Source organism: Macrotis lagotis, chromosome X (assembly GCF_037893015.1).
Source record: "Macrotis lagotis isolate mMagLag1 chromosome X, bilby.v1.9.chrom.fasta, whole genome shotgun sequence".
In the NCBI taxonomy this organism is placed as follows: Eukaryota; Metazoa; Chordata; class Mammalia; order Peramelemorphia; family Peramelidae; genus Macrotis; species Macrotis lagotis.
Genome location: NC_133666.1, coordinates 699,825,223 through 699,850,199, shown reverse-complemented (window position 1 = coordinate 699,850,199; position 24,977 = coordinate 699,825,223). Strand labels below are relative to the sequence as shown.

General features: G+C 43.4%; 1 protein-coding gene and 1 pseudogene across 2 annotated transcripts; both read left to right on the top strand.

Annotated features, from left to right (window-relative positions):
• LOC141499640 (vomeronasal type-2 receptor 26-like) overlaps positions 1 to 24,977 on the top strand; it is an 841,716-nt pseudogene that overhangs the window by 197,459 nt on the left and 619,280 nt on the right.
• Positions 9,615 to 24,541, top strand: LOC141497141 (uncharacterized). Of its 2 annotated transcripts, XM_074199783.1 has the most exons (4): positions 9,615 to 9,714; positions 10,845 to 11,023; positions 11,511 to 11,606; positions 18,954 to 24,539. In XM_074199783.1, exons 2-4 carry the CDS (start codon positions 10,858 to 10,860, stop codon positions 20,171 to 20,173), a joined length of 1,482 nt encoding a protein of 493 aa, XP_074055884.1. In that variant the 5' UTR covers positions 9,615 to 9,714; positions 10,845 to 10,857; the 3' UTR covers positions 20,174 to 24,539. The 2 variants fall into 2 exon arrangements, with proteins under 2 accessions (XP_074055884.1, XP_074055885.1); XM_074199784.1 differs by lacking the exon at positions 9,615 to 9,714 and having other exon boundaries at positions 10,229 to 11,023; positions 11,520 to 11,606; positions 18,954 to 24,541.

The window sequence follows — 24,977 nt, the reverse complement described above, 5'->3', positions numbered from 1 at the left end:
TCTCAGAATGCAAAAAAAAAAGACAAAAAGAAAAATCCCTGGTCTCCAGGAGCTAACAGAAGGAGAAGAGGGCCTAAGTCAGAAGCAGTACAGAGGAAGAAAGGAGGAATATGTGGACAAATGTAACAATAGGTTACAGAGATCAAATCAACAGGCCTTGGCTATAATATGTATGGGGGAGAGGGGAGTGAGAGAGAGGGAGGAGTCTAGGATGATACCTTGTGTGTCTGGGGAGGACTGCTGTGACCCCCAACAATGATAGGTAAGTTTGGAAACTGGAAAGATGAGAGGAAAGGTAGAGTTGTCCTTAAAAGACTGCATAGTGCAGCTAAAAGCATCTTTCTGCAGACAATGACCAGCAGGAGTTGTGCCCAGGACCCCAAGGGTGGACATGTGGGTAAAGGGTCCCTTAATATGGAAGGAATAAATGAGGAAACGAAGAACAAGCTGGAATATTGAGTCTGTTGAAACCTAATCTCAGCAGGTTAAATTGGAGACCTGAGCCTTAAGAGGAGAAGTAAGATTTCAAAGCTCGGGTATCTCCTGGAGGCAAATTCTAGCACAAACCACAAGGCTGGAGATGTTTGCCCATACCCTGAAGCCCCAAGAGGTATGGGCCCCTCTGATCCCCTGCTTCCTGAACACATGTAACAATGCCAGGAAGAAGACCCTCCCCAGATACCAGAAGCCTGGCCACTGATAAGTATAGCTTGGTGGTGGCCAAGTTCTTGTTTTCTTTCTAAAATTTATATATATATTTCTTATGTTTTTACATCATCTTCATTTCCCATGGGATATTTGATTATAAAGAAAAGCAGAGTCATTTGGTAAAATTAACCAGTATGTCAGTCTCATCTGACTGTCTACTCTGTGTTCTACCTCCCTGGTCCTTTACTTCTGCTGAGAAGGGAGGTGAGACATTCACAAGAAATAGTCCAGGGTTTGGGCACCAAGATCACAGACCTGGGTCAGAGAGGCATGCCAGCATCATGACATGAGACTTACCTAGCCTGCCAATACTGCAAGAGTGTTCTGTCGAAAGCAGCTGAACTGCTGAAAAAAAAGCAACTTTTTAGCTTGTCTTAATGATAATTTTATCTTTCAAAAGGTGGAGGGGCCTGCTGTGGATCAGGAAGTAACTGTTTACTATTCTTAAGCCTTTCCTAATAAACATCCACAGTCAAACAAAACAAGCTGCTGCATTAGCCATGTTTGACAATGGACATCTTCAGTTTGTGATTACATCACTAGCCCCATGATATTGTATGCAATATCCAGATAGCTCTCAAGGTCCCTTCCTTGTCTGTGTTATGGGAGTTCCAACTTTATGTGGTTGGCTTGACTACCTTAGCAATTTTGATGGAGAGATATAGTTTCTTTAGCAGAAATATTAGATTTTTAGTGCTTTGTAGATATTACAGGTTTTTAAAAAGTATATAAATTGAGAGCTTGTGGCCCACCCTTTGCTGAGGAAGTCCTTCAGTGCCATTTTCCAACAGCATTTGATTACCTCATGTCTCTGTGTCACATTTTGCAATGTCTCACATATGTAATAGAGATCATTGATCAGTGATCTTTGGCGTTACCATTGTTTTGGGGTGCCAAAAACTGCTCCTACATAAGACAGAAAACAATTGATAAGTGTGTATGTTCTGCCCCACTGACTGTTGCTTTCCCATTTCTCTCTTTCTCCTTGGGCCTCTCTATTCCCTGAGACACAAGGACATCGAAGAAGAATACATAAACTGATCTGATAAAGTAATGGCAGAGTTTGAGAGGATTTTTCTGTGGATAAAGTACAAATAGTATCACATGCTACAGAGAAATCTTTCATGAAAGGAAGAACCAAACTTCACTGTTATCTTATTTTAAGAAATTGCCACAGGAGCAACTAGGTGGCCCAGTGAATAGAGCACCAGCGGGGGAGTCAGAAGGACCTGAGTTCACATTCGACCTCAGACATGCTTAATAATTACCTAGCTGTGCGACCTTGGCAAGTCACTTAAACCCACTGCCTTGCCAAAACAAACAAACAAACAAACAAAATTGCCACAGCCTGACCAACCTTCAGCAACCACCACCCCAGTCAGGCAATAACCATCAGCATGGAGGCAAGACCTTTCACCAGCAAAAAGCTTATGACTTGTTCATGGCCTAGATGATTGTTAGCATTTTTAAGCAATAAAGTATTTTTAAATTAAGGTATATCCATTGTTTTTTAGACATAATAATTTTGTACATTTAATAGACAATACTAGAGTTTTATTTGTCCCATGTGACTCACTTTATTGCAATATTTACTTTATTGTGGTTCTCTGAAACCAAACCTACTCTCTTTCCGAGGTATGTCTACATTTTCTCTCACTGGAATCTTTTGGAGTATAATGACTGACACCTATTGTTCCCTCTTCTAATTTTAAGTTATTTGTGGATCTTATCAGATATATGATTAGAAGGGATTTATGGTAAATGTGGCACACTGAGGATGCAACTTGTAAAAGGAAGCAAAGGACTGGAAAATAAAAGACCTAGGTTTGAGACAGACCTACATTATTGTTCCTGCTGAACATGGGAGATTACGTGACTTGTTCAAGGTCATACCATTTGTATATATTGAAAGGTAGGACTTGAATCTGAGTTTTCTACTGATCTAGGATTTTTTCCCCAGAGCATCAGGTTGTTGAGTAATAAATAATCTTAATCTTAATAATCTAATCTTAATCTTAATAATCTAATCTTAATATATTAAATAATGCACTACTCCAAATAAACAGTCCTGAGATGAGTGACTACCCTGCTTAATATTCTCCTAATATTTAAAATGCATAGATTATTGAAATAACTATTTTTTTGGTATATGTTTAATTGTTTAGGTTCTTTTTAATGTAAGCTAGATGGGACACCTATAGTAACAGAAAACACAACAGGGATGACGTTACTGTTATCATTTCCTTATTTGTTTTTGATCCAAGGTGTTGTTTGCCTGCTATTCATCTTTTCTATTCTCTGGACTAAATAAAATGACTACTTATTTTAATTGAATTCTTATTCAATTTAAGCTCTTCTTAGATGCAGAAAAATTTCATGTGATGACTCCAGGAGCAGAAAAGTTCCCAGGGATGGCCTGTACCCGGTCCTGTTCCCTTCTTTTGAAAACTTTTCATTGCCTGGGCTTTGGAGATTAGGACCATTTAGTGTTGTGTCAACTGTTCAAATATTGTTTGTAAATTGTTATGGGCAAATGTTCTCTCATGCTGATTGGCATCTGGCCTTAGATCCTTACTACCTGTGTGACCCTGAGCAAGTCATGTAGCCTCTGCCTCAGTTTCCTCAACTATAAAATGGAGATAATAGCACTTACTTTGCAGGGTTGTTGTGAGGGTCAAATGAGATGATATTTGTAGATAGTGGTTAGCACCATGTTTGGCAGAGAGGAGGTACTTCTGAAGTCCTCATTTCTCTTCATTCCCCCTTGTAAGCAATACCTTTGCCTGAAATAATGCTCCTCTTCCAGTTCAGTATTTTTGCTTAATTCTCAAGAAAAACATGTGGTTTGTATTTGTAATATGGAAGATAAAGCACAATAAACTCTGGGGTATCATCATGATGATGGGGTAGCTTTCTAGGCATTTGGTACCTGCCACAATACATCACAGTTTCATACCTCCAGTGCTCAATATGCCTTCTTATGATCATCATCTCATTCTAATCTTTTTTCAGTAGGTTTCAGATAGAAACATTATTGGGACAAGTCACTCTCATAACATCATTTACATATATTTAATGTTTTATAGACAAGTTATGTTTATGTTATTCTAAATTTAATATTCTATGCAGTTTTTTGGATGGTGGTGAAAATGACCATCAGTTAAACAAGTATATTGGGATAAATTCATTTTCATTTTAATCAATGAAAACATCTTTGGGAACACTCTGGTAAGGAGAAAGACTGAGATGACATTCTTCTATGAAATAGACCCCAGTTTTTTGTTGAGTTCACCTGGATATTTGAAGGCTTCTATGTGTAGAAAAAGGTTGGGTTTTCTGCCAGTTCATGAAAATTAGTATATGGTCTGTTTTTCTTTCAACTACCCATATGTTGCTCAATATTCAATTTTTGCAGCCTGTGGTGATATTTCACAGTAACCCAATGGGCTCCAGGATCTAGTGACACAGGCCTTCTTGTTCCTTACACAAGGTACTGCATTTCCTGATTCCAGATCTTTATAGTGGCTATCTCCCATACTCAGAATATTCTTCCTCCTCATCTTTACCTTCGGACTTCCCTTCTATTAAGTCTGAGCTAAAGTCTCTTCTGCACAAATCTTTGCTCATCTTCCTTAATCTTAGTGCCTTCCCTCTGAGATGATCTCCAATTTAGTCTCTATTTTGTAGTTTGCACCCTGGCTCTACCATTAGACATTAGAGCTCCTTGAAAGTAAGGAGTGTCTTTTGCCCCTCTTCCCCCCCTTTTTATGGATCCCAAGTACTATGTTCTTGGTTCATAATAATTAATAAAATTCTTATTGACAACTTGGTGACTTATTTATCTCTTTCTCATTTCATCTAATTTTGATTTAGAGATGATTTCCTAAGATTACCTTCTTGTAAGATTTGTATGAAGAAGTTATATCTCATCATCACCACCACCACCACCACTATCACCTCCATCATCCTTTGCTGATGATTTCTAAATTACCATATCTTTCTTTTTCTCAATTATCATTTTCCTTGCCCTCTCTATTGCTTCTGACACTGCTAATCATCTTCTCCTTCTTGATGTTCTCTTCTATAGATTTTCAGTACCGATGAACTTCTCTGAGCAAACAAATTTTGAAACTTTGGGTTGCCCAGAGAGGTTTGTCAGTACTTAACTTCAGTTTCATGATAACTTGCACAGGTTCTCGATAATAGATGATGCTCTCACCAGTGAAGTAACTCAGGGTAGTGTGCATGCCTGCATGCTTCTTAGCAGGATACTTTTAGCTATTGTTGGATGCCTTCAATGTAGGCAAAAATGGTGTCAAGATCAGCTACCACATTGGTGTGAATTATTTAACTTGGCTGGAAGCCAAAACTAAAATGGAGAGTTGGGGTGCAATTTTTTGTTTGCAGAGGATTGTGCTCTCAATGTCACCTCTGAAGCTGAGATATCACAAAGTATGCATGGATTCTCTGCCTCTTGTGCTCATTTTGTCTGATGGTTAACACCCAGACAACAGGTTCTTCAGCCAGTACCACACCATTCCTGTGTGGAACCACTGGTTAGAGCAAATGGAGAACTTTGGAATACTGTTGGTAAATTCACTGACCTTGGCAGTATACTTTCCAGGGATGTATACCTAGAAGATAAGGTTGACAGGCATTGCCAGAACTAGCTTAGTATTTGAGAGACTCCTGTCAGTAGTTGAAGCCTGCTCCTCAAAAGGCAGAGGAGTCTAAGCTGCAAAGTTTTATCTGGAGGACAATCAGACTAGTGCTGAGGCACTTTGTACAAGATACAAAGGTGCCCACAGCCCAAGATAGGAAGGGGAGATTTATTTTTGAAAACCACAACAGAGAGGTTCAGCGAGGTCAGACACAGAATACCAGCAAAGATGTCTGAGAGTGGTCAGGACTTTGATTCACTGCAGGCTCCAAATGGCTCCTTTCCACACACAGGTTTATTTTTATGTCCAGTGCATCTAGTAAGCTGACATAAAAAACAGACATATAAATCTCAAGGCTATTCCACACCCCAAAGGAAAGGGAGAGAAAAGAGGCATTAGACTGCCTACCAAACTGAAGGTCTATGGATTTGGTGTATTGACTCCCATGTCTGTGGAACCTGGACAATCTACAATTGTCAGGAAACAATTACTTCCATTTGAATAGTTCTGAAGATCACCAAACACCAGAGGCCATTTCTTGAGCTAAACTGCCAAGTTTTCAAACATTACTACAAGGAGAAAACGCCAATGAGCTGGCAAATGTACATTTGTGTAAGCAACTACTTTACCGAGAACTCACACAAGGTAAGTGTCCACATGGAGATCACAAATGATACAAGGACACTCTCAAGGTGTCTCTGAAGAATTTTGGAATTGAGATATGGGAGATATTAGCCCAGAATTGTAGTAGCTCAAACCTGGGATGTGCAAATCTAAAGACATCTCTACTCTAAATGTGCATAAGAACTATTTGTGCCTGACCTGTGGTAGAGCCTTCAGGATTTGAATTGGTCTCATCAGCCACAGTCAGACACAGTTGAACCTTGATTCTACCATGGTAATGTCATTTTGGTTCTCTTTGAGATTGAAGGACAAAACCCAACCAATCTAGGTTTTCAGAAACCTTTCTCTTGGTTTTCCTTCTACTTATCCAGCCATTCCCTGGTCTCCTTTGCTGAATCCTCCTGCAGATCATGTCCTTTAAGAGACCCACAGAATCTTGTCCTGGACACTTTTCCATCCTACTTGGTGATTTCGTCAGCTTCCATGCTGATGACTGTCAAATCTACACATTCTGCCCCAACCTTTCTGCTGATCTCCAACCTTGCAACTCCAGTTGTCTTTCAGACATCTCTAATGTTCAGTAGACATTTTAAACTAAACATGTCCCAAACAGAAAATTATCTGTCTTCATCCTTTCCTACCCTCCATCCTACTGCAGAGGCAAATATCATCCTCCCAGTTCCTCAGGCTCACAACCTCGATGTCATCCTTGACTCCTCACTATTGACACTTCCTTTTATCTCAGGCATCTTCCTTCCCTACTCCTGCCATTCCCTGGCACTCACTGGAGCCCTCGCCATGACCCTGAGTTCCTGGTCCTTTCTTCCATAAGAGGTTACCCTTTGATTCCAGATTCATCACTCAATTCTGGTGCTCCAGATCCAAGAGACTGCTACCTTCTCAGCTGCTTTCCACACTAACACAGTGAGTTAGTGTTGGGCTCAGCATCTGCCTCCCCTCACACTCAGGGAAGCCAACCTACATAGTGATGCTTCTCAACACCCCCCACCTCCCAATTACTCAGCTCCCATGACCTCTTTCTCCTCCTCCACTCCTTGTCAGCAATATATAGGAGTCTGCACTTGGAGTTAGGAGAATGAATTCAAATTTGACTTCAGAAAATTGTTAGCTGTATGACCCTGGGTACTTGACCTGTTGACCTCAGTTTCCTCAAGTAGACATGTTTTTAGATTTGCACATCCCAGGTTTCTTTTGAGCTACTGCAATTCTGGGCTAGTATCTCCTTTATCTCCCAATCAATCCCAAAGTCCTTCAGAGTCAAGTAAAATGGTGATCATCATAGCACTTACCTTGTAGGACTGTGAAGCTCAAATGAAATAATATTTGTAAAAAGTTCAGAACGGTGCCTGGCATATTGTCATTTTTGTTGTTTCTCCTTAGTTTTTTGAAGAGAACAATAATGTCACTGGGAAATAGCTTGACTTGTGAGAGTAGATTTAAGTGAGGCAGACACTGTCTTTCTCACTCTCTCTTCCAGACTCATCAGAATCCAGTGATGGGACAAAGGTAAAGATGGCTCTTGATGGCCAGGAGGTGGTGGCTGTCCTTGGTGTCTTTGATGTCTAAACTCATTCTAAATGCTCCATAATCCCTGCTTCAGCTGCCTTTTTAGTCATTGGAACAGATTATTCTCATCTGCCTATTCCACTGGGGAAGTCTTCACATGCTTAGGGTAAACAGCCCCTCAACTTACTCATGGGTTTGAGGCCTCTTGGTTACCCTCAACCTGGTTTTCCCAAGTGAGAGCTCAGCTATTCCTTACATCTGAGGGACCAGTCTATAGAGAATTATGGGATAATGGACCCTTCACTGTAAAAATTCCCTAAAGAGTGTTCCCATAAGATTTTCTACTGAGGGACTTTCTTGGGAAAAGAGGGTGGGGTCCTCACAGGAGAGGGCTAGTCCTCTTTGAGTACCCTATATCTCATAGGTATACAAATGCTTATTCCTTTCCCTATTTCCTACAGAGATGGTTGCATCCTTGATCTTCTGATTTCCCACCAGTGTTGTTTGAACAACTCCATTGATCACCATCTTGTCTTTCAGCTTGCCCTCTGCCTTAGAGCCCCTAACCAAGGTCTTCATGCTCTCTGCACTTGCTAGCCTCTCTTCCCTCCCCCATCCTGGCCTCTTAGGGAAGCAGTTCAATTCTGTCGTATCCTCTGCTTTGTTCTCCCTTGCATTCGTGTCCTGTCACCCAAACATGAAGCTCCAACCCTGGATTGCGCTCTCCATCTGCCTCCAACTCATATTCATGCAAGCCAAAGGGAGCCGGGCCAACGGACAGGGTCAGCTACAATATTGTGCTTTGTAGTCTCAACTGCGCCTTCCCTGCAGGGAGGCCATTCCTTCACCCCACTATCTTCTCTTTCCCTCTTCTACCAAATGGAAGGGTGGATCTCCTTGTCAAGGCCAACTCTTCTCTATGTATCCTCGACTCCTCGCCTTCCTGTATTCTCCAGTGGTTCAGGGATAGTGTTATTAGACTTGGACCCAGGAAAATCTGGCTCCGATCCTGCCTCACATATATTAGCTGTGGGACCCCGAGTCATTTCTCTTGGACCTGTTTTCTGTCTATGAAATGAGGGTAGGTGGAACCCCCGCCCCCCGCCAGGGTTGTTGTAAGGATCGGGTAAAACCATGAGATCAATGTTCTTCTCCCGCTTCACTAGTGTCCCATCTGACCCAGTCTTCTGCATTCTTGCCTAGTGCCCACGCATATACCCGGCTCCCACATCCTTACAATACCGTCTCCTGGAAATGCCAACTAAAATAACTGGGGCACCCCCTCACCCCTATCGGATCGGCTAAAATGGCAGAAAAGGAAATGCTGAATGCTGGAAGGGGGAGTGGATGTGAACGGATCCCACCATTCTGGGGAGCAATCTGGCGCCCTAAGCTTGCCCGGCTTTGGTCCGGCCACGCCACGGCCAGGTCTATGTGCTGAAGGGCAAAAGGAGGAGAAGCAATGTGTTCCCACAGCAGCTGGCCGCCAGTGGGCCGCGGGGCGCTGGGCCCACGGGAAGGGGCGCCCAGGCGGCCCGGGGAGGGCCGTGAGACGAGCCCAGGGCCCACGCCGCCCGGGCCGGGCAGACTCCCCGGCGCCGCCCGGGCCGGGCAGGCTGCAGGTCCCTGGAGGACGGCCGCGGTGCCCACGCCGATGCTCGCCCCCGGCTCTGGGGCGGCTCTGGGGCGGCTCTGGGCGGGGCGCCGTGCCCGGCCCGGCCGGATGAGGCCCTGGATGCGGGGCCCGGGGTCGGGACACGCGCCTGTCACGGGCCGCGGGGGCTTGGGCGAGTCACGGCCGGCTGCCCCTCGGGCCCGGGGCCTCAGCGCGGGCTCTGATCGTGTCTGGGGGGCTGTGGAGGACCCCGGCCCCGCCTCGGCCCCGCCCCGGCCCCGCCCCGGCCCCGCCCCCAGGCAGGGCAGGCTCAGCCCGCCTCTCCCTCCTCCCGGCCCCGCCCCCCGTCCGAGGGCGTCACTTCCTGCCCGCGGCCCCCGGCGGCAGGCGCCGCTTCCGGTGCCGCCGTTCTCCCGCTCTCGGGCCCCCTCGGCGGAGGCCGCCCCGAGGGCAGGGCCCGGCAGGCCCGCGCCCCCCCCCCCGCCCGCCGGGCCCGCCCCCCACGAACGGCTGCGCCCATTGGGCAGTCAGGGAGCGGCGGCGGCCAATCGGAGGCGCCTCCCTGCCCCCGCCCCCACGGTGAGTGCAGAGAGCGCCCCCCCCCCCCCCCCCCCCCGGGCGGCCCGGCCCGGCCTCGCGGAGCCCCGGAGCCTGGGGGCGGCCGGGCCCTGCTGGAGGGGCCCGGGAGAGGCCGAGGCCCCCGGCCGGAATCTTCTTTTTCTTGGCAAGGCGACGGTGGCGGGACCTCCAGGGCCGCCCCCCACCTGGCCGTCCCCCACCTGGCCGCCCCCCACCTGGCCGTCTCCCACCTGGCTGTCCCCAACCTGGCCGCCCCCCTCACCTGGCCGTCCCCCACCTGGCCGCCCCCCACCTGGCCGCCCCCCACCTGGCCGTCCCCCACCTGGCCGCCCCCCACCTGGCCGTCTCCCACCTGGCTGTCCCCAACCTGGCCGCCCCCCTCACCTGGCCGTCCCCCACCTGGCCGCCCCCCCACCTGGCCGTCCCCCCCACCTGGCCGTCCCCCACCTGGCTGTCCTCAATCTGGCCGCCCCCCTACCTGGCCGTCCCCCCCACCTGGCCGCCCCCCCACCTGGCTGTCCCCCACCCGGCCCCCCCCCACCTGGCCGTCCCCCACGAATTCTCCCTTCACGGTCACCTCTGCCGCCGCCTCTGTGGCTTAGGGGGTCGGGTGGAATGGGTGAGACTGGGCATCTGCCGCGCTTGGCCGGCTTGTGCCAGTCGCCGCCACCTGGGTGCCAGGGCGAGTCTGCTGTCGGACACAAGTGGTTCCCGATGGTCGGAGGAGAGGGTGGCTCCCCCGATGCCTCTTGGAGGAGGCTGTGGGTGCCGGTCCCGCGTGGGCACCCCCTGGCCTCCTTTGGGGAGATCCACGCAAGGGGAGCAAGTCAAATGAGGAACCCGGTCAGGTCTAGGGGTCACATTACCAGCTTTGGATCCAAGAGCCCCCTCAGCCTTCCTTGAGCCCGGTTTTCTCCAAACCGGGGAGAGCAGCCCTCGCAGCCCCAACTCTTGCCGAAGTCCTTTGTAGATGGAGACATCCCGACCCAGTTTTCTTTTTGAGGCGGCAGCACCCCACCCCATCTCGGGCCCTTCGTGGGTGCTCAGTACCCACATCCCTTGGGGCCCAGGCCGCAGGTGCTGTGAGCAGGCCCCCTAACAGCCCCACCATCTTCCCTTCTCCTTCCCAGGTCCCTGGGAAGGATGACTGCCGGCCAAGCACGGGCCTCTTGGGTGTTTTGGGAGTCCGTGACCTTCAAGGATGTGGCCGTGGACTTCACCTGGGAGGAGTGGGGGCATCTGGTCCCCGCCCAGAAGGAGCTGTACCGGGAGGTGATGCTGGAGAACTACCGCAACCTGCTGTGCCTGGGTAAGGAGGCTCCTCTGGGCCCCCTTTTTGCTTCCTCTCTTGGTGATTGCCATAGAAGGTCATTGATGTTTGGTAGTTATAATTGGGTCAGCCCAGACCAGATAGGGCTAGGAGCCAAGGGCCCTCATGCTCCACGGATCCAAATGAAAAGCGTTTGGTTTTTAGAACTGGAAGCCATCAGCTTAGGTCCTGAATTGGGGTCTCCCCCACTGACTGCTTGCTCAAGACAGATAATCTCTCCTCTAGTTGAGGACTCAGAAGATCCCCATCCTGTTAGTGAGGAGCCCTGTGCCACTCTGTGATGCATCGCCCACTATTTCCTAAGAAGACAAACCAGAAGAGGTTTTAGAAACCTCTTCTGCCTTCTGGGTCTCCCCCTCAAGCCTGCTGCTCCTTGGAAGGATTGGGAGGGGTGGGAGGGAGGGAGAGAGGATGGAATCGGGAAGGGACCCTCGCTGCCCATCACTTTGCCATTTCTAATGAGCAGGCCTTACAGTTTCCAAACCGGATGTGATCTGTCAGCTGGAGCAAAGTGGAGCCCCTTGGTGGCCAGAGAGTGGAGTCCCTGGAGGCAGCTATACAGGTGAGTTTGGGGACACAGGTAGCCAAGTGGGGAACATCAGGAACAACTGGTTATTCAGGGCAGTTCAGCACTTGAATAGTTTTACCTGGGAGATATGTAGAAGACACTTGGATAAATATTATGAATCCAGAGAGCCCCCCTTTATTGATGTCAGAGACCTTAAGCCTCCAGAGATAAAGGGGGGGAGTGCCAAAAGTGGGGGTGAGACTGGCTCCCCAGCCTTTCCCTCAGACAAAGGAGCCTGATGGGCACAAGGATTCTGGAGCATCCTTCAATCAGAACACAGAACCTACTGCATGAACTGCCCTACCTCCCTGGGGATGGTTTTTTCTTCCTTTTGAAAATGTATGTAGGGGCAGCTAGGTGGCACAGTGTATAGAGCACCAGCCCTGGAGTCAAGAGTCCCTGAGTTCAAATCTGCTCTCAGACACTTAATAATCACCTGTGTGCCCTTGGGCAAGTCACTTAACCCCATTTGCCTTGCAAAAAAAAAAGCCTAAAATAAAAAAATAAAAATTACATTGTCCTTAACATTTATTAAATTTGCATCCCAACCATGCATCTAGCATGACTGATTCTGAATATTTCCTCCTCCATCTGTCAGAAACTGGGGGGGCTTTTACAGCTTTTCAGAAGATACCCCAGTTCTCAACTTAACAGCTATAGAATCATGTGCTGTCCTTTAATATTTATATTTTAAATACATCTCCATTTGTGTGTTTTGCATTTTCATTTGTATTTCATTACTAGAGATTTTGTACTGCTTTTGGTGGTTATGGACTACTTGTGTTCCTCTCTTTTGGGGTAGACCTGACTTTCATATGCTTTCAACTTTTATTTTTTGAAATGCATCCGTTCTATTTATAAATTATGTCATTGCCTTTGGTCTAAATGTCAAAGATTTAGCAGAAATATTTATGGCAAAGATTTTCTCTCAACTGAGTTCTTTCTTTTTTTAGCAGAGAGATACTGACTTGTTAACATGCAAAAATTTTATATAATCAAATTCATTCATTTATATAATCAAATTTGTTGGAGTGGGTCCCTCTTTCTCCCCTTCCCCTTCTTGTCCATAATTCTCTTCATGTTCTTTTCTGTTTACTTCTCCACATAAATTTTCTTACCATTTTATTTAATTCCATGTTAAAGAACCTGTTAATATTTAGATTTTGTTATTATTGGTATTGCTATCATTATTACATTAGCTTTACCTAGCTATAAGTAGTAGATCTTTCACTATTAAATTATTTATTTAAAATTAATTTTAGAATCAATAAAAAAATCCACCATTTTTCCTCCCCCCCCCAAGTGTTTCATTTAAAAAATAAAATTAGACTAACAATATAGATTTCTACATTAGCCATTTTCCCCTCCCATTTGCCCCTTAATTTTTTATTCTGCAATATGAGCCCTTTGTGTCTCTCTCTCTCTCTGGAGATGGGCAGCATGTTTTTTTCATGAGTCCTTGGGAAAATTGTTGTTGATTCATTACACTGATCAGAGTTCAGAGGTTTTTCAAAATTGTTTGTTTTTACAATATTATTATTATTATATAAATTGTTCTCCTGGTTCTGCTCACTTTACTTTGCATCAGTTCATCCAAGTCTTCCCAGGTTTTTCTTTTTTTTCCTTTTTTTTTTACTCAAGGCAATGGGATTAAGTGACTTGCCCAGAGTCACACAGCTAAGTAAGTATTAAATGTCTGGGATCAGATTTGAACCCAGGTCCTGCTGACTCTAGGACCCGTGCTCTATCCACTGTGCCACCTGGCTGCCCCGCCCCTGGTTTTTCTGAAAACATCCTTTCATCCGTTCTTATGGCATAATAAATCCCATCACAGTCATATACCACAATGTGTTCAGTCATTCCCCAGTGGATGAACATTCCTTCAGTTTGCAAAAGAGCTGATATAAATATTTTTGTACATCCTCAGATAGTTTATTTTGCTTAGAATTAGTCATTTCTTCCCTTAATTTGCCCTCTGTATTCCCTCCTCTGAATTTTGTATAGAATGAATATTCCTGGAAATTTTTCTTTTGGGGTTTCTTTTAGGAGGATGGATTATTTCTATTTTTTACTTGCCCTCTGGTTTTACAAAGTGTGGTCAGTTTTTCTAATATGATTTTTGGGAAATATGATGTCTAGGCTCTTTTTTGCTTATAGTTTTCAGGTACTACAATGATCTGAAACAATCACTCTTCATTCTGTTTTTTTGTCATTTGTTTTTGCCATTACATTTTCTTCTTTTTTTCAGATTTTGTTTTCATATTTCTTGATGTCTAATGGAATCATTAGCTTCTATTTGATCTATCCTATTTTCAGAGAGTTTGTTAACAGGGGCAAGGTTTTGTATCTTTTGTGCTAAACTGTTAATTCTTCTTCTAAATCTTTTTTCCATGACTCATTTATAAAAATATTTTAACTCATTTTTCTCTCAAATCTTGCTTCATCTTTTCAAAAAATTCCAGTTGAATTTGAGCTTGTTATGTTTTTCTTTGAGGCTTGTTTTGAAGACTTTTTTGAAATCCTTTTGTGTGTGTACATTTACAAATAGCAAGATTATGCAGTGGATAGAATGGCAGACCAGGACATGAATTTGAGTTTAATTCAGGCCTCAGACCCTTGGACTAGCTCTGTGACCTCTGTCTGTCTCAGTTCTTTCAACAGTGAAATAATAACAACTCCCAGGATTGTTGTGAGGATTCCATGAGATACCAATTATCAAGAGCTTAGCACAGTGTCTGACTCTTTTGGTAACAGGAGTGTCACTACTGAAGCTCCTGCCTCAGGGCCAGACCCTGCCCACTGGTGGAAGAAGACTCTACACTTCCAAGGTTGTTTTTCTTGAAGTATTGAGTGTTCCAGGATGTAAGGCATGGTCTGGGAAAAATTCTGATTGCTAGTCTCCCGTCTGAACTCTGAGATCTTGGTTCAGGTCAGAGCAGCTCTGGCTGAAGTTCTCACTCTTCTCTCAGCCAGCCAGAGAGCTCCACCCGAGACTAGACCACCGTCTGGTCTGGATTTATGCCCTGGTTCCTCTCTTGCTAAAGCTGCCCCATGAAATGGAGACTCGCTCAGTCGTGCAATCCGACCTCCTCTGCTGCTACTGGCCTCTGCTTGCTCCTTGCGTGGTCTACAGCGGGCTCACTGTGGTAGAGAATGACAGAGGTGCCAGCAGACTTTGTCACTGCACCTGACCCAGGTTTGGGCCCCTTGGGGCTGGATCTGCAACCACTTTTTGGACCAGAATGTTCTGGGTAGCTTCTGTTCAGAGACGTTGAGGTGGCAGAGGAAGCTTCCTGTACCTTGTTACTCTGTCATATTTTCTCCATTTGTTTAATATTGCCTATGTTTAGGTGTGGTTTTTTCCCTTTGGCTTTGTCCATGGTTCTTCTGTGTCTCCAAATAGCTTAATACCAAGCACTTTTTATATTTTGTCATTGTTATAAATGATATTTCTCTTTCTGTCCATTCTGGTTTTTTGCTGGTTGTCTTAGATGTATAAGTGATTTTAATAGGGCTTCTTATTTTTCCTGTCTTGGTGTTGCTGTTGTCTTGATCAGTTTTTTCCTTGAATTTCTTTGGTTTTCTAAACATATCGTTATGTTGTCTATGAATAGATTTTTGTTTGTTCCTTTGTTTTAGTCATGACTAACTGTTTGACTCCATTTGGGGTTTTCTTGGCAGAGAATTGAAGTAGTTTTTCATTTCCTTCTCAGATAATTTTACAGATGAGGAACTTAGGCAAACATAGTGAAGTGACCTACCCAGAGTTACACTCTTAATAAGTGAGGGCAGATTTAGGCTTCACAGGAAGGTGAGTCTTTTTGACTTGAGGACCAACACACCATCCACTCTATCACCTGGCAGCTCTTATGAATAGATGTCTTTTAAACTTATTTGCTTATGCTTACATTATGCATTTCTTTTACCTGCTTTGTTATTTATTTTTAATGTAGTCATTTTTTAGGTTGTTTCTGCAGCTATACCACATGTAAGGAAATACCCTATTCTTCCCTAATCCCTTTTATTTACCCATATGTGAGAGGACAGTCTTCTTTGGGGGTGCAATTTCCGATAAATTCTTCCCCATCTTTTTTTTTTCCAAGGCAAATGGGGTTAAGTGGCTTGCCCAAGGCCACACAGCTAGGTAATTATTAAGTGTCTGAGACCAGATTTGAACCCAGGTACTCCTGACTCCAGGGCCGTTGCTTTATCCACTACGCCACCTAGCTGCCCCTCTTCCCCATCTTTTACTTGTGAAGCTGATTTGTTTTGAATCCATTTATAATGTAAGGTGTTATAGTCATTGCTATTAAATTTCCTCTAACTAGATTTAGCCCAGTCTCTAGACTGACACAATCTCTATTGGGATCTTACTGTCAGTTTAAAAACTCCTTCGAACTTTTCTGTTCAGTCTGACACGATGTTTTGAGCATCTCCTATATATTTATTTCTGTTCTTTTGTCTTGGTGACAGAAAAACAAAAGTCCTCTGCCTTCTGTGAGTGTAGGAGTTCTCTGTCTAGTTTGACTAAGAAAGTGAGTAGGTAAAAATAAGTAATATGAGATGAAGGTGTGAAGGGTATATGTATGCACTCTCTCTAGGCATTTTGAAATCCTGGCATTTCCAAGAGAGGGAGAACATTCATGTCTCAAGGTGGTTGGGACTCTTCTGGGTGCTGGTGACATCATGAGAGAAACGAAATAGCCCTGTCTTGAAGAGGCTGGATCACTCCTTAGCTGATTTCTGAAGGAAAGTAAGATCTGGGAAGACATTTAAATATGGCCTAAGGCTTGTGTGAATGCTTGGAGGTCTGTGGAACACTGGGAATAGTATTGTTGTCTCTGTATTCCTGGTACCTCATGGACCTGGTGGATGCTCGAACTGAGTTGAGCAGAATGTTGAACATAAGCAGGGAATAGTACTTGGTTTCATTTGACTCAGAGGGCAGGAGGATGAGAGTGAGTAAAGGTTGCCAGAGTGCGGCATAGGGGACTTTGTGTTTTATCCTAGAGTCAGTGGGGCTTTCTGTAAGACTTCTAGCAGGGTAGAGACATGGGCAGACTGGTGCTTAGGAAGATTTGGGCTGCTCTGTGGAGGATGCTTTGGGTAGGGAAGACCTTGAAGGTAGAGAGGCCTACAACAATAGTCCATGACAGGGGTGATGCTGGCCTGCAATAGGATATTGTCTTGAGTTGGGGATAGGTTTGAGAGATACTGTGGAAGTAGAATGGAAAAGACATAGGGACTCATTGAATGGAGACTTTGAGAGAGAAAGAGTCAGGGCTGCAAGGATCGTGGTGTTCTGGACAGAATTAGGGACCTTTTGAAGAGAGGTATGATTTATGATTTTGATATGTTGATTTTGGAGATGCCTGGGAGCTTATGAAGTCAGCAAGAAAAGGAGAAAATGTAGAAAAATAGAAAAAGGGCTCAGGACAGTATTAACAGGAAGCTTTTATTAAACTCCTGCACTATGAAAGACATTTATGACACAGAGACAAAAAAAAAACTGCCCTAAAGAAGCTGACATCCTATTGGGTATCTTTTTCATGTATACATGTGAGTAAATATGAATTATTTTTAAAGTTCCATCAGTTGTTTTAGTGAGGGAAATTAGGAAAGGCCTTGTATGTGGATGATGCCCAAGCTGAACTTTAAAATACGCAAGGGATTCCACAAGATAAAAACAAGGAGGATATGCATTCCATTCTAGTGGAAAATGAAATGTTATTTATGAGGAAACAACAACATTTATTATGAATGAGATGAAGGGCTTGGAAATAAGGCTAGAAAGGTAAGTGTGAACTACATTGTCATCAGCTTTAAAAGTCACACTCAGAAGTTTGTATTTTACTGGAGAGCCACTGAAGATTTTTGAATAACAAAATGACATGGTCAGATCTGTGTTTTAGGAATATCAATTCAGTTAGCTATGTGGAAAGGATAGTTTACGGACAGCAAATACTAGCAGCATGAAAACCAATTTAAAATTTACTGAATATAGTACAATGAAAGGTGGTGAGGGTCTGGACTAGACTGGTGAGGACACAGATATGACATTTGAATGATGATGAACTAGCAAATGACTAAGGTGTACAGACATGTTAGTAAGAATAGACTCTAGAGAGGATGGTGACAATGACAAGAACGCTCTCTGATTTCCTCCAAATCACTGATAGAAGTGTCAGACAGCACATGGCCAAGAACAGACCCCTGAACTATTTCACTGGAATTCAAACCGCTGATGAGTGTTTTCTGAGTTTGGTTATTCCAACAGTGTTGGATTCCTGGAAAAGTCCATGGAATTGACGAATGCGAAAGGACTGGAGTGACTTGTCTTGTCCTGCCCATGACTGGAGAATCCACTTTAGGTGGTATTGAATTGGTCATCCAGCTCAGGCCTTTGTGCTTGAGTTTGTCTAGAACAGAGAAACCAACTGCCTGCCAAAGTTTCTAGCTCCATTTTTGGTTGAATCCGATTATTTGAAAAGGTTTTCTTTGACCAAGCCTGGTTTCTTGTTCTCGTCTCTGGGGTCAAGTAGAACAAGTTGGATTTTCCTTTTGGTGACATCATGCTGCGGACTCCGCTTCATTCCCACTCTTCCTTCCCCTACCCTCTCCCCCCCAAATGTTTTTCTTCAGACTAAACAATTCTCTTCATTCTCTTCATCCATGGACCTGTTCACAAGGATCTTTATTATCTGAGTAAAAAGGACCTGAGAACTGGAGCAACCTTTAAATGCCTTCATGCCATTCTCACTAAGTAGATCTAGATGATTGTTAGGCAACCATGTAGGTCTCTATAACAGAATATACACCTAAAAAAATACAGCAGAATATAGCAGAATACACCTAAAAAAAAGAGCCCTTGAAATGCCAGTAGTGCTGAAGGAAAGCAAGTTTGCTATTGTTCTGTTGGTAGAGCTATGCATTAGGAAATGTGCATTCTTGGGAAAGCAGGAAGGACTTATGGAAGAAGAATGCCAAACTACTCATATTCCTTAACTTGCTTATCCCACACTTTGTGCCCTAAGCATGGTGTCTTTGAGATTTGCCTACATGAAAATGATCCTAGTTGCATTCCGCATGTTAGATAAAGAAGGGAAACAGTGTACATCTCCTTTTGAATGGATAATTGAAAATAATGTGATATATGAATGTGATTGGATATTGTCATACCATATGAAATGACACCTGAAAAATAAAGGTGATGCAGAATTTAAAAAATGCATGTTGACTATATGTTAATGATAATGACAAAAATCTGTTAAAAGTACACAGAAAGGGGGGAAACACATACATTCTGTAAGAGGGTATATTTAAATGTCTTATTTCTTTCAGATTGGGACACTGGGCTTGAAGTCAAAGATTCATCTCCAAAACTGGACAAAGAACTGTCCAATCCACTCACACAGGATGGTCTCTATGTCTCTAAATTGAGAGATTCCTGGGAATATGATGCTAGATTAAAGAGACAGCTGAGCCAAGAGGAGAGACATTCTGAACAAGTAAAAGTCATCCAAATTAAAATTCCCAATCAAGGAAGAGGAAATGTATATAATAAATATGGGAGAAGCTTTACTGTAGAACCAGTCCTTTTTCCACATCAGAGAGAATTGATTGAAAAAAGTCTCCGTGAGTATGACATGCAGAAAAGCTTTAGACTGTATTCAGAGCTAAGAAAATTTAATAATATGTGTTCAAAGAAGATCTTTCCTGTGTATGATAAATGTGGAAAATCCTTCAATTATAATTTAGAACTTATCAAAAAACGTGAACTACATATTGGAGAGAAAACTTATGAATGTAATGAATGTGGCAAGACTTTCCGTCAGAGTACAGGACTTATTCAGCATCATAGAATTCATACAGGAGAAAAACCTTATAAATGTAATGAATGTGGGAAGGCCTTCCGTCAGAGCTCAGGCCTTATTCAACATCATAGAATTCATACTGGAGAAAAACCTTATAAGTGCAGTGAATGTGGGAAGGCCTTCTGCCAAAACTCAGGCCTTACTCAACATCAGAAAATTCATTCTGGAGAGAAACCTTATGAATGTCATGAATGTGGAAAGACTTTCCTCCGGAATACTGAATTAACTGAACACCAAATAACTCATACTGGAGAAAAACCTTATGAATGTAATGATTGCGGGAAGGCCTTTTGTCAGAGGGCAGAACTTAGTCGCCATCATAAAATTCATACTGGAGAGAAGCCTTATAAATGCAAAGAATGTGGGAAGGCCTTTCGCCAGATTACACACCTTTCTCAGCATCACAAAATTCATACCGGAGAGAAACCTTACAAATGCAATCAGTGTGGGAAGACCTTCCGCTATAGCTCACATCTTACTCGACATTGTAGAACTCATACAGGGGAGAAACCATATGAATGTTATGAATGTGGGAAAGCCTTCCGCAGGAGTTCTCACTTTATTCGACATCAGAGAATTCATACTGGAGAGAAACCTTATGAATGTAGTGAGTGTGGGAAGGCCTTTCGTTGGAGCACAGGACTTAGTCGACATCAGAGAGCTCATAGTGGAGAGAAAACTTATTGATTTAAAGGACTTGGCAAAGTTTTCCATAGTTCATGCCTTATTCAGGAATAAGGATTCATACTGGAGGGAATTCTTATGAATGTAATTGGTATGAGAATGCATTTTCTCATACCACAGAGCTTATTAAACATCAGATAATTTCCCTTTCTCATAAAATAAAATTTGGTAAATGTCAGATAATTAATCCTAGAGAAAACCTTTGTAATGAGAGAGGGAAGGCTTTTCTCCAAAGAGAATGTCATATAATATAATAAATCATAGATGTAAAGCTAAAAAGGGGCCTCAGTAATCATCCAGCTCAACACCCTCTTTACCCATGAGGAAGTAGACCCAAGAAGATAATTTGCCCAAGGTCACACAAGAAGTCTTTCCCTTCTTGGAGTTGAAGGGAACCCCCTCCAAACACAGATAGCCCTAGAGAACTAAGGAAACTTGTGGAAAGGTGGGCAGAGTGAATGCCCAGGAAAGAGGCAAAAATGGGGGAAGCCAGCCAGGGGTAGGGGAGGAGGGTAGCATAGTATCTGAAAGGCTTCAGAATCTGGGGTAGAGGTCAAGCTGCTTCAGGCAACAACAAACTAAACAACTTGAGCCTCCAGAGGACCTTCCCTTCTCCCTGCCATCTCAGCTCTAGAGTCTTGGGATCTTCTCTTTATCACTTGGCTCAGCCTTGTGCTTCTGACACATAGCTTCCCTTCATGCCTGGCAGGAGGCATTACCTGGAACAGAGGAGGGCCTCCCATTCCTTTGAAGGTCCAATCTATCCCCTGGACCAGTCGGCAACCTATCTTAGGTATTTGGATTGTCACAGAATCCTAGGTCTAGAAACCTAGGAGTTGTGAGAATCAAATGAAACTATTTGTGTGGTGCTCATCATGGTACTTGATTCATAGTAGGCTCTACAGGAATGCTGGCCCCCAGGTCACATCACAATTACTACCTGAAAAAAAGACTGAGACTATCTAGGCCAGAGAAGAACAGGCTTACAGAAGGAAATAACTGTCATGGGGCATTTAAGAAGGATTAGATTTGCTCTGTTTGTCCCTAGAGGGAAAGTCAGAAGCAGTCAGGAAAGTTTTAAAAGAAAATTTGGGCTTGACCTGAGGAAAAACCTGATGGCAATTCAGGTGGTAATTCATTGGTAAAAAGGGTCACTTTCAGTGGTAGGTAACAGGTTCCCCTCACTGGATGTCTTCAGGCCCAGTCTAAATGAAAATTTTGTTGATGGGCTTGGAGAGTTGCTGTCTGTAGATAGTTTGATCTAGATTTCAATTCTGAGATTCTGTGATTCTTGTTCCAAATTCATAGTGGAGTAAAGCTTTAAGAATGTTACTTTTGCTCTCTCAGGAGATCCTATAGATTTGCAGCTCCACTACTAATGAATGAGTACCTGTCTCTTCACTCCTTCCTGAGCATTGAGTTTCTCCTTTGAATTATTTTTCCTGATTTTTACTAGTGTGAGGTGCTGCCCCAGTGCTGTTTGCATTTGCATCTTTGATTAGATTATTAATGAACATGCTGCTTGCGTCCTTGATCTCATTTTGCCTCATCTTCCCCAGCAGAATACCTCCTCTATCATCTCTACTCTCTCCAATCTCCTTTTCTACTGACTGCTTCTCTACTGGCTACAAACATCATCGTATCTCACCCATATTTAAATCTTCTCACTTGATTTGATCATCACTAGTAGAAACTGTCCTATATCTCTCTCAAGGTGAATCTTGAAAACAGCATCTACAGTCACTGTTTTCATTCCCTCTCCTTTCACTGGCTCTGAACTCTGGCATTCGGCTTCATCATTCAGCTTAAATTGCTCTCTTCAAATTCCCGATGATCTCTTAATTGCCAAATTTAATGATCTTTTTTTAAAGCACATTGGCATATTTTACCTTCCTTTGGGGAGATTTGTGAGAATAATGAAATATTGTTTGCATGAACATGTGGCATAAAATGTCTAATTACTAATGGTTGAATAAAGTATGGTCCATAAATGGAATTTTATCTTGCAATTAAGACTGGCAAGTCTGGGGAACAGAAGTGTGGATTATGCTGAGTATATAATGAAGACACAGGAGGAAAAATGTATCCTGGTAACCAGATGAGAGGATGAAATAAGGATAACAGTGAATGGAAAACTAAGAATCCTGATGGAGATATAGAGGGCTGAATTGAAAAGTTTTTATATCTTATTATAGGTTAAATTTCATTTGTTAAAATGTAAATAGTTGCAAAGGAGGTTCAGTTGTTTATATTGATGTCAGTTCTGTTGATAACGTACCAAAGCAGTGCTATAGTGGATAGAGAGCTTATCTGAGTTTGGAAGATCCTGGGGTATGGTGCCTCTGATACCTACTGATTGGGTGATGCTGGACAAGTCCCGGCTTCTCAATACAATAGGCAACTGGATAAGACGATGAGTTTCATGAGCAACTTTAATGGAAGGGTCTTCTTCATGCCCTAAACCAGTTAAGCCAAAGTTCAGTTGAAAATTTTGTATATAATGTTTTATTAAAGGAAACAGTATGAAGGTGAGAAAGATTTCACTAAGCTTTCTTACTCAACTGCAATTATCAGAATAATTAATTCTGCTCCCCCTTTATTAGTCATGGAGAAGAGGGATCTTGACTTCTTACCAAAGCTAATAACTCTTTTCTGCTCTGTTCTTCCCAGCCCCAGGCCATTGCCCCTCCTGTCATCTCTTATTCTTGCATTTCTGTCTCTGCATCCATTCCACCCTGCTGGAAACATGCAGAAGTCTATCTTTGACTCTTTACCTGATCCATCTCCCAGCTCCCTTCCCTTTTCTCCTTTACTTCCAAACCACTAAAAAAAGATCTCTCTACTCAGTGTTTCCAGTTCCTTACCATTGTAACACCTTTCAATGTAATTTCTCTACTAAAATGGCTCTCCTAAAGATTGCTGTTGACCTCTGAAGCCAAAAACAGTAACCTTCTCCCTCCCAGTTTGGGTTTTTTTTTTTGAAAGGCAATGGGGTTAAGTGGCTTTCCCAAGGCCACAAAGCTAGGTCATTATGAAGTGTCTTGAGGCCAGATTTGAACTGGGGTCCTCCTGACTCCAGGGCCAGTGCTCTATTCACTGTGCCACCTAGCCCCACCCTCCCAGTTTTTAATCCTTTGGTTCAATAGTTTTTGTTGTTGTTTTTACATTATCAACCACCCTTTCCCTTTGAGTACATTCTCCTTCCATGGCTTCTGATACTGCATTCTCTTTTGGTTAATATCAAGTCTAATCAGTCATTTATTTGGATAGCTCTCTAAGATTTGCAATATACTTCATCACTATAAGAGTATGAGGCATATCATAGAAGCATTATTAGTCTTACCTTACAAATTATATATCTGAGGCTCTTGGGTATTATAAGGTTTGCCTGTCCTCTGCCAGTGAGTCCAAGTCTACATAGGACTCTGAGCTCCTAAGCCAAAATCCAGCACTTTGGACTTTATCATGTCATGCTAGTTCTTCATCTTTTAACTTCTCCTTGGATCAGCTTTTCCTCAGCCCTTAAGTTATTTCCCCAAGGTTTTGTCCTTAGCCTTCTTCCCTTGCATCTCTGTTCCTTCCCCTTGGGAATCTCATTTAGTTCCAGGGCTTCTGGTTTCACTTCTAAGCAAATTACCATTGATGTTCCCTTGTGATCTTTGAAACTTTAGACAAGTATCATTGTTTCTACTGAGCAGACCCTTATCTTCCCACTCTCCCATGTAGAAAAACTGCCATTGCTTTTGACTCTTTACTCTCCCATACATCTCCCATCTAATTAGTCACCATGTCCTCTCAACTCTGCTGTCACAATATATCTTATGTCTCTTTCCTCTTTTCCATCCCTACAGCCTGTGGCCCAGTAGGCCAAGGCAGAATATTAATAGAATCGGTGCTTGATATGTGGAGAGCTGAACTCATCTCCTACCACCAACCTCTGAACAAGGATCTAAGCCCCCCAGGCACAGTTTATTATCTGTAAAATGATGACCGTCACATCTGGAATACCCACTGCATAGGGTTAGTTTGTATGTCATGTGTCCAACTCACTTACTGGGCATTAATTAAGCTCAATAATCATGGAGCATTATATATTATCTAATCTTGGTATTTTTTTGCTGGGATCCAGTAAAATGCTCTGCACATTTGTTTAATAAATGATTTGAATGGAATTGATTATGGAAAAACTTCTATCTATTGGGGCCACCATACTGAACACCTTAGAATTGGTATTGAAGAGAGAAACTTACTCATGTTATTGGATATTTAGAGCCTCACTTTCTGATCAGTCATGTGCCCTATGTCTTTCCAAAATGATGTGCCAGACACTATGCCAAGCTCTTGGAACACAAAAAGAGACAAAAGACAGTCCTTACTGCCAAGGAGCTCATAATCTAATGGGGAGCAAGCTAAATAATGAAAAAAAATTGGAAATAATAGATACAGGTCCTAGAATTAGCAATGGTTAAAGCACTACCTGGACAGTCAGGTAGTGCAGTGAATAGAATGCCAGGCCTAGAGTCAGGAAGATTCATCTTCCTGAGTTCAAATCTGGCCTCAGACACTTCATAATGACCTAGCTTTGTGGCCTTGGGAAAGCCACTAGCTGTATGACCCTGAGCAAGTCACTTAACACTACCTCAATGTCTCATTTATAAAATGAGAAGAAAATGGTAAACTAGATCTAGTATCTTTGCCAAGAAAACCTCAAATTGGGTTGGACATGACTAAAATGACTGAATAATAACAAAAAGGCACTATATATAAATGCTATCTATTATCAGTGAAGATGCCATTATTTTAATCT